The following is a 12,990-nucleotide window of genomic DNA, read 5'->3' as shown; positions in this document are numbered from 1 at the left end:
GACAATTGAGAACCCGGCCCAGCCTGGACCCAACAGGTTGAGCCTAGTTGGGCTCTGACAGAGAATCAAAGCTCTAATTTACACATACTACCCACATGTAATGACACAAAGCTGGTTGAAAATTTGCAAAGTGTCCCTCTATGTAGCACATATTCAGCTTTGATGGTGTTACCATGTAGCTGTGACACCTTAACTTTTAATTCAAGCTTTAAATCTGTTGTGTCACATCTCCAGTCTTGTCTGTCTCTACTTTAAGATATCCAATATAGCAGAAAAAAAAGTTTTGTATTTGAGCCACATCCACATCTGAGTGTAAAGTACCTTTTAGCAATCAATTAGCATTGGTTACAGAAACGTCTCTTCATTCAAAGCGTAACAAAGCTGCCCGAAGTCAATATTTTCCAGACATTAAAATTCTTGTCGTACGCTGGAAATAACTTGGGCTGCAATATTCTCAGAGAAAATAATATGCCTTGATTTTTTTTTTTGTTCTGTCTGCACAAGTTCACGGAATGAGTGAGTTGAGCCTCTGATTTGATATGTTGCCACTGATCACTGTTTATCCTTTTCATTCGCATAGATTTTGGAGTTTGACAGTCCTGCTGCCTTGCTGGCAGATGAAAACTCGAGATTCAGAGCCATGGTGGAAGCATCAGAAAACCAAAGCAGATAAAAGACGTTGGAGCCAGAGCTGAACTTTGGATGTGAGCAACGACACCACAAATACATTCAGAGGACTACCTGAAATGCACAAAATTAAATTAACTCAGTCCTGCTGTGATGTGTTAAAGAATACAGTGAGCCCTGTGATGGCTGCTCCATGTAACAGTGTGTGTTTATTTCCAAACCAAAGACCCAGCGACCACGTTTCTGAGGGACACATCAAATCTCACTATGCAGAAACAGCCTCCTGCTCTTTGCTGAATTATTCCCCGGAGGCCAAATAATTGACTGCGAGTGAAACAGAGCAGCAACACTGACAATAGCACTTTATAGCTCATGTGGACACATGCAAGGACATGTGGTGCTTTCTTTTCCTCTGGAGGTCAGCTGATCAGAGAGACTCCGGATTAGTTTTAGTCATTTTATTTCCGTAAGTAAGACCTCACTGTGCAGGAATGTATCCGTTTTAATTATTTAATACAGTATTTCTAAAATAAATCACCTATTAACCATTTCTATCAGGCACTGTCTACATGTGCTTAAAATGTATCACTGGTTTTCTGTTTGTTTTATGCATCTAGTTCAGTGTTATAATGCAGTCGTTCAGTAAGTGACTGCAGATGCGATATGTGCCTAGAGCTGTAAACACTTTCAGGTCATATAATGGAGTTAGCCATGTAAGCATGCTTTTCTTAGACTGCATGCCAGTACTGTGTTTTTTAATGAGCCGAAGTTTCTTCTTAATCCAAATGCTGGAGTTTAAAACCTGCACATTTTACACTGATGGTAATGTTTTTTTTACCAGCAAGGTGATTCTGGTGTCGAACAAAGTTATGTGATGCAGTTGCTATTGAGGTTGTAATCCATGGTACATTATGTCATGTGCAACAAAGCTGATACTGGGGATTGTAAACTTCTGCCTTATAATCAAGTACGTGCTGAACAATCATGAAGAGTGCAATATCTTTCCGTTGCATTGATACACTTTCAAGATTGCCTTTGTACACTTGAGACTGTAGTCTTTTTTTTGTTAATGTTTGATTTTTGTTATGAAGGTTCTTGTTTTTCAATAAAAATATTTTTTATATATGCTGATGTCCAGTCGTCTGATTTTACGTGCTAAAGGGGGAGAGAGAAGTCTAAAGTCTTTTGTGGCTTTAGGCACTTTAACTTCTAGTGTGCAGGATTTAGAGGGATGTACTGGCAGAAATGGAATTTAATATAATAAGAATGTTTAATCACCTGAAAATTAGAAGTGTGTTGTTTTCGTTACCTTTAGAATGAGCCGTTTTTGTCCACAAAGGGAGTGGGTCTTCATCCACGGACATCGCCAAGTTCAAATAAACACAAGAAATTTGTGCTCTAGATAAAGGATCAGCGCTCAGTGAATAACCTCCTAAGCCCTATGATAAGCTATTATGGCAAGGCTTAACTATACAGACCAATGAGCAGTGATAACTAACACGTCTTTGGGGTCATCAGGTGGGAACCTTCTTTCACCAGTGTTTCGTCTAGTTGGTCCCACGACACCTCCAGGAGGCTAGACAGTGATCCCTGGTGTCCCAGAGACACTCCCCTAATGCCAGGTTTCACTGCTCCCCGCACCAACCCAACAACCTCCTTTACCTTACTTACACATGGCTTTCTCAGCCCAAACAGCACTGCCACCTTCAACAAACCCAGGCTCCGTTTATGCGAGCTCCAGGTAGTGACCGTGCCAATACTACCTTTCCTAGTACATTCACCATACTCTATTTCACACTACGCTACATTTCATAACTCCAATATAAGCTAACGTTAAAGGAGATAGAAAAGATAAACTCACAGGATCAGCAAACACCTTCCTCTTCCTGGATTTTCTCCCGAGAGGACTGATTGGTGGATCTCTTCACCTGATCTCAAGACGTTATGTACCCTGCTTAGTAGTTCCCCCTGCTGGCCCCCAACTGATATTCCTCCTCATCCAAATCCACTGACTAGATCTAGCTGCTTCATCTGACATTTCCTTCACTGTCTTCCTCGAACTCTGTCCCCGCACTCCGAATCGGCATGTTTCTACAGTAGCCCAGAATGGTCAAACCAAACACTGGCTCTAGATAGGGCCATTCATGGTTTTTAGGTTTCTTTTTTTCGTGTCTGCTGCCCGTCCGTGGCTGCTAACATCGGAGAAACAAATTGTTTTAACATGAAACTGCTTTATTTAGTGTTTTTACTGTTTTAAATTACCAGGGGCCGTATTCATGAACATTCTGAGAATACTCAAAGAGCTCCTAACGTAGCCTAAAAACTTTTAGTAAGGAGTCCTGGCTTAGGAGTGAGGGACAGAAACTTCTACCTTAGTATGTAGGTGTGGTTGACCCCTTTGCCAGGTTTTAACAGATGTGATTGGTTGTCACAGGCATGCCTTATTTTGAGCCTGCAGGGTGTGGACACCCAATGGAAATGAAATGAACTGCTGACTGTGAAAGCGTTGTCATTGTTAGTGTGATCACTCTGCTGATGGAAGGTTGAGACAGTCCAGCTTTCCAAATATCTTAGTGTTGTGATCATTTTGTTTCTGGCGTTACAGCATCATCGCGTTATTGCGCTGGGTGTGAAATGTGTGCGTATCCCTAATGAGATCGACAACACATATTATTCCCATACGATCTAATCCGTTGCATTTTATTGACTCACTGTCATCCAGCGTTTGGAGAGTATTTCTCCGACCTCTTTGTGTTTCCACCATTTTCTCCTCTGACTAAGAAACTCTTAAGCCTCTTAAAAGTCCTCCCTGTTCCTAACAGTTTTCACTTTAGGAGCTCTTTTAAGGGTTAAGATGCCCTGCGGATAACTTTTCTTTTAACAAAGTCCTTGCCTGAATTTTAAGGGGAAATTCTAAGAAAATGTCACAACAAATTTTCTTTGATTTTTGTCACTAGGAGCAAATCGTAGTGCTAGGAAGCTTTGTGAACACGGCCCCTGGTCTGCATGTATTGGAGAGGAAGAGACCTCTGTGAATAATCCAGTACAAACCTCCTGAACAATAAACACTGAAGGAATTCTAACTGGAAGAAGTTTCAGCTGGTTGCAATCTGCAATCCTCACCGCTAGAGGCCACTAAATCCCTCTGAGTCTTCCACACTGTTCCTTTAATTTGCTGCAGTACACACACACCTGTTCCACAGCTGACAACGTGCTGATTTGAGCCCATTATGTGCTCTGTGTGGAAACTGGTCAGCTGTTTGCAAACAACATAAATTCTTTAACAAGAGAGGGAAATAGTTTGCATTCTTGAAGCTGCACAGGAGCGAAAGGGGAACTTATTTATTCACTTCTAAACAAACCTTGAGGAACTGCAACTGCAGAGAAATTACCCTCTGCACGTGTGTGTGTGTGTGTGTGTGTGTGTGCGTGTGTGTGTGATGGAGAGAGAGATAAACAGCTGTGTTCACAAACAGCTGGACTCAGTCCACACTTATCTTAACCAGACCCTCTCCTGATAAGTATTATAGTCAGCAGCTGCAAGCCTTTGTTTTTCTTGTCCAGGCTTTACCTCCTTGATCTAACACACCACACAACATGATGTAACCTTATCTTCTGAGCTCACAGATACCTGCTCTCTGTTCTGTATGTTCAAGGATGTGTGTGTACAGTATGTTTGTTTGTGAGCACAGTGTTTGGTATATGCTTGACTGTTAATTGTTATTTGCTGCTTATTTGTCTGTCACTCAAGTTTATTAAACAGCCTGTATTCTTCGCTTGGAGTCTGAATTTTAATAAATAGGATTAAAGACACTACAAATAGTAGATATCTGTCCTTCGTTCATTCTTCTCTTTGTTCCGGGGAAGAAAAATAGCTGCTGGGCTTCAGTTAAGCTCCTGTTCCTTCCCGTCTCTGTGTAATGTGTACAGTTTTCCTTTGCTTAAACACTTTTTGTTGTTCAGTATTTTGCTTAAACACATTCATTTAGGGAAAATGCACCACACTGAAATACTGAAGCTCCTAAAAATAAATGCTGACACACTGAACTTTTTTAAACTAGGATGTTTAGAACAGGATATAAAGCATGACCCGCCTCAATGCCTGTGTCATTTTAGGTAATTCTGTGCTTTTTTTTTTTTTTGCTGCTGCAATTATTCAGTTGACTTTGCACAAACCTGCTAACGCTCAGTAAGCCTGAAGCTTTCAGTGCTCTTGGGCAACTGGTTCATCCAGCCTTCCCTTTTACTGTGCATGTTGAAAATAAACCTAAAGCAAAGGTAAAGGCTTGCACAACAGTGTCACCTTGCTGTGTCTGTTGACTTTATAAATTTCAGTAGGAATTTTGAGCCTGTAAAATGATGTCAAAACTCTAGATTAAAAATTTCTAGATTAAAAGCAGGGCACATTTTTTTACATATGTGTGTCCCCTTTATTAAGGGACAGACTTTGTACTTGCTTATTGACAGTTTTGAATCAAAAATGCAACTTATGGGAGAATTTTACCTGTGTGTGCATCTCCCTTCCTCGATTGTCTTTCAGACTTTTTTACATAAACTTCCATTTTAAAAAATGGTTTCAGGTTTCTGTTTCTGAGTGTTTGTTTCACAACAACAAAAACTCTTCTTTATTAATTCCTTTAAGGGTCATTGTATCTGACAATCTGACAATCTGACAATTCTAATAACCGAAACCATAATATTTTCTGGGATAGCTATTTTACTGTGAAAATCTCATGCTTTCTTCTTTGTTGATGTATGACCTGTGAACAAGTGAAAACATTTTGCAATAAACTCCGTAAAGTGGCATTTAGTGTTGGCATGTGTCTTTTTTGTATTATATTTTGGTCTAATTTTGTATCACATGTACATTGTCAATTTGATCATTTTTAATTTTTCTCCCCAAGGTAGCTTTGCTGTAGTTAAGCTTTTTCATGCAGTTTTTATTTTATTTTATTTTATTTTATTCTATATCTCCCCAATGTAGCTTTGCTGTAGTTAAGCTTTGTCATGCAGTTTTTATTTTATTTTATTTTGTTTTATTTCTCCTCAAGGTAGCTTTGCTGTAGTTAAGCTTTGTCATGCAGTTTTTATTTTATTTTATTTTGTTTTATTTCTCCTCAATGTAGCTTTGCTGTAGTTAAGCTTTGTCATGCAGTTTTTATTTTACTTTATTTTAATTTATTCTATTTTATTTTATTTCTCCCCAAGGTAGCTTCGCTATAGTTAAGCTTTGTCATGCAGTTTTTATTTTATTTTATTTTAATTTATTCAGTTTATTTCTCCTCAAGGAAGCTTTGCTTCCCCAACATTGTACATATATATAAATCTACATATATGACAACAAATCAAACATTTTCATGCAGTTATTCTTTTATTTTATTTTACTTTATTGCACACAACCATAGGCTTCGAAATTATTCACAAAATCGTACTGGCCCAACATGTAATGTTTGTAATCATTACAACATATATTTGTGTTATTTATCATTATTATTATTTTTATTTATTTTTTGTTGCATAAATTAGTTTAAGTCAAATGGTTTATTTATTTATTCTCCCTGAGTTTTATTTTGAAGTTCGGGTTTAAAACCTCACCGGAAGTGAGTCTGGTTGTTGTAGCTGGGCTCAGGCTGCTGGGGAGGAGGAAAGCCCTGGCTGTGATGCCGCTGGATGATGGCTGCTTTCGGGATCCTAAGTTACGAACACCGGCCATTAAAGCGGCCCCGACTTGGCCCTCCGGACGTTTATCCTCAAGATCCAAAGCAGAAAGAGGTCAGGTTTCATAATGTGCAGTGTGAAAGTCCGGGAATGATGTTTTGTGGGGGGAAAATGTCAGCCAAGAAGCTGCTCAAGCTAACACTAGCTAGCCTGTTTAGCAAGCCCTCTAGACGATTTGGGCCTAGCAATAACAATGAACAGCTCCTAGTTGTCAGTTTGTTAGCTAGCTCGCCTGCTTACTTGGAAAACAACCGGTCCGTTGAGAGTTTGCTAACATAGCTTACCGGCTGCCGTATGTAATTCAGTGGGATATAAACTGCAGGCAGTACTGGGCTCTGAGATGGGGAACAATATGCGTTTGCTTTTTGGATTGTGCGCGACTGGTAATTGTTTGTTAGCTTGATGTTTTGATGTAACGAGTTAGCTAAACCTGTACAGCTAACCTCCATGACCTGCGAGCTGAACATTAATGCATGCTAATTTATCTGTGCTCGGTTTTAAGACTGGAGTTTGGCCTAGCTGGGTAGAGCTGCTGGCTCCTGATCTATTATTAACCTGAGATAATCTGTTGATGTAGATGGAAAACTGACTGCCTTACCTCTGAGGTATTCAGCCAACGTTGCCTCAAATATCTCAAATACCTACTAAGTAACATATAATTTTATTATGCTAATTTTTCCAGTGTCAGCACACCCATTTAATCTCACATGCTAATTTTCTCTAGCTACCTCTAGCTGAATGGGATCAGAAATGGTGACACTTTTGCATGAAATGTTCTTTGTTTCAGGATGAGTTGACTGCCCTAAATGTGAAACAAGGATTCAACAACCAGCCAGCAGTGTCTGGTGATGAACATGGCAGTGCCAAAAATGTCAACTTCAACCCTTCAAAGGTAATGACCCCTGCACTTTAGCTCATCCCTGCATGCCTCTGTGTGAATGATTTTTCCATGATACATGTTCCCCTCTATGCTTCCTCACAGATCAGTTCAAACTTCAGCAGCATCATCGCAGAGAAGCTGCGCTACAACACGTTTCCAGACACAGGGAAACGCAAGCCGCAGGTCAACCAGAAGGATAACTTCTGGCTCGTCACAGCAAGGTCACAGAGCTCCATCAATAACTGGTTCACGGATTTAGCGGGGACTAAACCTCTGACACAGCTGGCTAAAAAGGTAAGAGCATGGGCTGAGTCTAGAAAAGACATATTTATTGAATGAGGTTTTCTTTACGTTGGTTTAACTGGCAGTGTAGTTGCTGGGGAAGTCATCTACTGGCCTCGTCCTCTGTGCTGTGCCTCGGGTGGCTGGTTAATCAATGTAATTCTCTGCACATGAGTCTCATTTGCATGTTGTTTTTATCTTCTCTTTTTCTATTGTTTTCATGCTTTCTTCTTCTGATTTCCACAATTTACATTTGTAAAGGACTGGATTGGACTATTTAGGCTGTGACCAAAACATTTATCACTCATGTGCGCAAGAAATAAAATGAATTCCCCCTTGAATTTAAAGCACCTTACTTTGTTTAAGTACTAAAGTAAAAAAAAAAAAGTATTATATATTAATAGAGCTATACGATTAATCGCATTTTGGTTGCGCTAGTCTTTCGTCATGCTCAACCATTTTTCCACCTGGACCTATCAATGTTGATATGATGCACATTTTCTACTGTATTGTATGACAAAAACATGCTAATATGTTAGCATGTTACCATTCCTAACTGTTGCTACAGTAACTATACACTGATCAGCCAGAAAACACTGATTTGATTGAACCAAATTGATCATCTCAGTGTTCTGCTGGGAGTCATCGGTTGCCACTTGCCACACACCACCCACCCTAAACACCATTGCAGACAAGATACACCCCCTCAAGGCAACGGCACTCCGCACTGGCAGGACAATGCATCATGCTGTACTTCAAAAACTGCTCAGGAACGATGCGAGGAGCATGATAAAGAGTTCAAAGCACCGACCTGGCCTCCAGATTCCTCGGATCACAATCCAGCATCTGTGGGACATGCCGATACCTCAGCGGTCCTGTGTCCATGCCTCCATGGATCAAGCCGAGTCCGATCCAAGGGCAACCCACAGTGGATTGGACTTGGCTCTGACCTGTGGAGGCATGGCACAAGGCCTCTGAGGGTGTCCTGTGGTGTCTGGTAACAGGGGGGTGGAGATGGATCTTTTGAGTCCTGTGGGTTGTGAGGTGTGGCACCAGCTTGACCCATGCATGTTAAATTGCACTGGGATCTGGGGGATTCGGGGGTTGATGCCTTGAGCTCTTTGTCATGTTCCTCTGGCCATTCTGAGCAGTTTTTGTGGTGTAACGTGGCACATTGTCCAGCTGAGGGGGGTCTGGGTGGCACGTGACAAGTGGCATCCAAATGAATGCTGGGACCCAAGGTTTCCAGCAGAATGTTGCATTGTAACAAGATGATCAATGTTATTTACTTTGCCTGGCAGTGGTTTTAATGTCGTGGCTAATCAGTGTAAAATGCTATCATGCTATTCTGCTGATGCTACCTGGCTAAGCTACCTGACAAAGTGTAACGTAGACTGAAAAAAGTTTGTCAATGTTCGACCATAGTCACTTGCAATAACCAGAAAAAATGAGTTAGCTTTTCAACATGTAATGACCATAACAGCCTCATAAAGCTGCTAGTGCTGCTGTATACTCATATTTTTGCGACGTCAGCCCACAAATTCAGCTTCCTTTATTGTTTGGCAAGGCTCAATAGATGTTCACTGCCAGGACAGCCTGGGCAGAAGTAGCCAACAGATAAGGCGTGGAGCATCCTGATGTGTATATCACCGCTCGGAGAAATTTACATGTCCGTTCCGGAAAAAGCCAAGAAGAGAACGAACGGCCGCGGCGATAATAAACAGTCCCCAAACTGTGCCGAACTCTCTTGAACGATTCAATTCAACATCACAAAACAAGAACAATTGAGAAAAGGTAAGCAATGCTGTGTTTTTTATTTCCTCATTAAAACCACCAAATTGATGCTTCTGTTTAAAACAAGTTTATTGTTTGTCTTGTTTGGGCGTATTGACCCAAAATACAATGAATGTCATTGTTTGTTAGTGGAAACAGGTTTTACTGCCGGGTGCTGTTTTTAAAACTTGGAGATCTATTATTTATAGATTGGCTGCTGGTGGTTTTTTTTGGTCTTTCACAACAATACTTTTCTCTGTAAGTGCTCTTACAAGTGGCAGCAAATTGGTCTTGAATATTGAATACATTGGGTTAAATTAAAGGTCAGCTTTCTATTCATAAATGTGTGAAAGCCTTTATCATTTTCAATTGCTTTGTAGTTTATGTATTTTCTTTTATTCCTGCTGAATACACACAACATTGTTTTCTCACTGCTTTCTTTCTGTGGTTATAATGACTTTGACGGATTACTTTTTCAGACCAGTTCCAGGTTTCTGCTCAACTACTTCACTCAGACCACAGAAGACGAAACAGGAAAAAGCCAGCAGATGGATTTAATTGAAATTGCGGACTTCATTTATGCTAAACCTCTGCATTCATTTTCAGCACAGAACAGGCAGTGTTGGGAAGGAAATATCATCCAGCTGGAACATTTATTTTATTGCAACAGACTGAAGCCTGTATTCACATAATTCAGACGCAACATGTACACCCAATGTGTATGGTTTATATTTACTTAGCATTTCAGCGTTACTCTTGTGATGCTAAAACATTTTAATAAATTCCTTTGACCTTTTTTTTCCTGCCTGAGTTCTTTTTTCTTGCCATTTGTGTTGTTTTTCCGGACGTATTCTTGATTTGTTTGCGTGGTTTCATTCAGCGTTACTGATGCACATGAAATGTTTTTGTCGCAGGTTCCAATCTTTAGCAAAAAGGAGGAGGTTTTTGGATACTTGGCGAAGTACTCAGTCCCCGTGATGCGTTCAGCATGGATGATCAAGATGACCTGTGCGTATCACGCAGCCATCACAGAAACTAAAGTCAAGAAGAGGCATGTGATTGATCCTTGTATAGGTAAGCAAGTGATATATGTGTATCTGGTTGTTTAAAATCAATATTTTTTCTTCTATGGGATGATAAGCAATGTCTTTGAGTAGAATATGTTCTGCCATTTATTCAGTTTTTGCCTCTTTAAGATGTACGTTTGTGTTTGTGTGCGCAGAATGGACCCAGATTATCACTAAGTACCTGTGGGAGCAGCTTCAGAAGGTGGCCGAGTTTTACAGACAGTATCCCAGTCAAGGCTGCAGCTCGCCTCTACCGGCCACTCCCGCTGACGTGGAGACGGCCATGAAGCAGTGGGAATACAACGAGAAACTAGCCATGTTCATGTTTCAGGTCGGTCCACTCTATAAAGTCTTCAGTTGATCATGTGCCTTGGCAACATTTAGCTATCAAGGAAATGGCTTTTTCCTCGACTCGTTCATTCAGGTTTCCATTTTGCTGGAATGGTGTAGAGAGTACACAACGGCAGAGAAGGTTTATTAAACAGGCTTTTCGAAACATTTTTAATAAACATGCTGAGATCAGTTTTAACCAAAAGCACAGCAAGTATCACAAGAAAATTTGAGACTTGTGGCACTTCTACTGTAAAATCTCTTACACACCAATTCTGATGAACAAAGTAATATAATTATTTTTCCTTTTGAGTTCTAAATAAAATAATTACAGTATATTTAAATAGAGTGACTCAAAAAAGGACTTTTTCTGATTAAGTTCCCCACCACTCTCTCTGTATACATTTTATCTTCCTGATTCCTCGACGTGAAGAAGGAGGTCGCTGCATATTTCAGTCAATGAGTTCATGACCTTCTCCTGAACTGGAACCACGACATGGAATACTGCATTGCCCCGCCAGCCGCACATATGACCAATCAGTTCCGCAATTCGACCCAACCTGACCTCACCCACTGACACAAGAACTGCGGCTCAAACTGAAACCGCAGATCCTTTAATAACCATGCGCTGTTTGAATAAATCGGTCAGGCAGAACATTTAAAGTGATCATTTTGGGACATTTCACACATGTGAAATTAAAATAATATATTTCTTATAATATTGAGCCATTAAACCCTGTATTGTGTTTATCTGCTTGGTATTAAGACGCACTTGTGTTTGGCTCTGTGTTCAGGATGGTATGTTAGACAGACATGAGTTCCTGACATGGGTGCTGGAGTGTTTTGAGAAGGTCCGACCTGGTGAAGATGAACTTCTCAGACTTCTCCTGCCACTTTTACTACAGGTAAACCCCTCTATCTATTAACTATCCTAACATCTCTCTGTCAACCTAACATCATTACTCATGCTTTGACGAATTGTTTTTGGGAAGTATGCAGCCCTGCTTAACATTCATACAGCGCTACACAGTCACGCACACTCTGTGTTATGACGGGCTTCCACAGCTGTCAACAATTTATCATGAACCAGTTGCGTGTCTTCATCCGCAGCACTTTGGTGCTGACCTTTGCCAATGGAGGCCCCCTGGGGCCCGCAGCCACTCATTGTGTTTCCATTTCCAAAGCCAACTGATGTTAATGGACACTGAGTGCCATGGGTAATGCTGCGAATCTCTCTTCCGTCCCCGCAGTACTCAGGGGAATTTGTACAGTCGGCTTACTTGTCACGGAGACTGGCTTACTTCTGCACACGCCGCCTCAACCTGTTGCTAAGCGACGGGAGCCTGGGCCCCGGCACAGGAGGGCATCCAGCCCACGGCATGTTGACGCAGCAAGGCAACGCCCTGCCCCCCACCCCGACCTCGCAGCCGGCAGGAGGGAACCAGCCCCAGACAGCTTTCACGGACTTCTACATCTGCCCGCAGCACCGGCCTCTGGTGTTCGGCCTCAGCTGCATGCTACAGGTAATATGTGCTCATTTTGACTGTCACATAATCAACACACGAAATATAAAAAGGAAGACAAGACTTAAAATTCCTCACTGACTCATTCTTCTTTTTTTTTCTTTCTCCCTGTTATTTGTGTGTTGTTGTTGTTGTCACATCAGAGCATCGTGCTGTGTTGTCCCAGTGCTCTGGTGTGGCATTACTCCCTAACAGACAGCAGAAACAAAACTGGTTCACCTCTGGACCTCCTGCCCATCGCTCCGTCCAGTTTACCGATGCCAGGAGGCAATACTGCCTTCACACAGCAGGTACAAACATCCTGCACGCTGAAGTTGTTCTTTTTTTCTCAGGGACAAGCAGTGCTGGTACATTCTAACAGGTTTTGGGAACGCTATATTTTGGCAGTCTAGCTACAGACAGTGTATAGAGCATTTGTAATACATATAGAGTATATGTCACAATTCACTACATATTCTCAGAATGATTTAGGATGTTTTCACATATAGTCCTTTTTAAACAAACTGAACTCAGTCCTCTTAAAGTGCACCAAAAAGTGGACCAACAGAAGAGAGACTCAGCTCTTTTTGTGTCCATATTGTCAGTTCATTTCAAAGAGGACTCAGTTATCTTTCTGGTCAGCTTCAGCTCTGATGGGGTCCTCTTTCTGTTCACACTATAGCTTATATATGATATAAATTGACAAATCCGTTTTATTTTTACTTTGACATAGCGCTGCAGTGCGGTTATGAATCCCCTCGCTTTCATATGAACATAAAATTGCAGGGAAGCCTCAGTGTTTCTGTGCTCT

At 41.1% G+C, this 12,990-nt stretch overlaps 2 protein-coding genes across 4 annotated transcripts in view; both read left to right on the top strand.

Moving 5' to 3' along the window:
• Window positions 1–1,750, top strand: part of wu:fb13g09 (ATP-binding cassette sub-family C member 5) — a 42,206-nt gene extending 40,456 nt beyond the window's left edge. The window contains exons 29-30 of one of the 2 annotated variants that reach the window (XM_050042099.1): window positions 581–704; window positions 854–1,750. In XM_050042099.1, coding sequence (XP_049898056.1) covers window positions 581–673 — 93 coding nt within the window. In that variant the 3' untranslated portion in view covers window positions 674–704; window positions 854–1,750. Of the gene's footprint in view, window positions 1–580 lie in introns of both variants that reach the window. The other variant, XM_050042098.1, reaches the window with a different exon arrangement.
• Window positions 1,751–6,241: 4,491 nt separating this feature from the next.
• The window catches only part of med12 (mediator complex subunit 12), a 33,935-nt gene continuing 27,186 nt past the window's right edge, over window positions 6,242–12,990 (top strand). For both annotated transcript variants that reach the window (XM_050042079.1, XM_050042078.1), the window contains exons 1-8: window positions 6,242–6,399; window positions 7,133–7,237; window positions 7,328–7,519; window positions 10,195–10,354; window positions 10,503–10,678; window positions 11,472–11,582; window positions 11,928–12,200; window positions 12,344–12,490. In XM_050042079.1, coding sequence (XP_049898036.1) covers window positions 6,298–6,399; window positions 7,133–7,237; window positions 7,328–7,519; window positions 10,195–10,354; window positions 10,503–10,678; window positions 11,472–11,582; window positions 11,928–12,200; window positions 12,344–12,490 — 1,266 coding nt within the window. In that variant the 5' untranslated portion in view covers window positions 6,242–6,297. The remainder of the gene's footprint in view (window positions 6,400–7,132; window positions 7,238–7,327; window positions 7,520–10,194; window positions 10,355–10,502; window positions 10,679–11,471; window positions 11,583–11,927; window positions 12,201–12,343; window positions 12,491–12,990) is intronic.

The sequence above is a fragment of the Epinephelus moara genome, chromosome 4, assembly GCF_006386435.1.
Source record: "Epinephelus moara isolate mb chromosome 4, YSFRI_EMoa_1.0, whole genome shotgun sequence".
Classification (NCBI taxonomy): Eukaryota; Metazoa; Chordata; class Actinopteri; order Perciformes; family Serranidae; genus Epinephelus; species Epinephelus moara.
The sequence above is the reverse complement of the archived record's forward strand: the minus strand, read 5'-3'. Positions and strand labels throughout refer to the sequence as shown.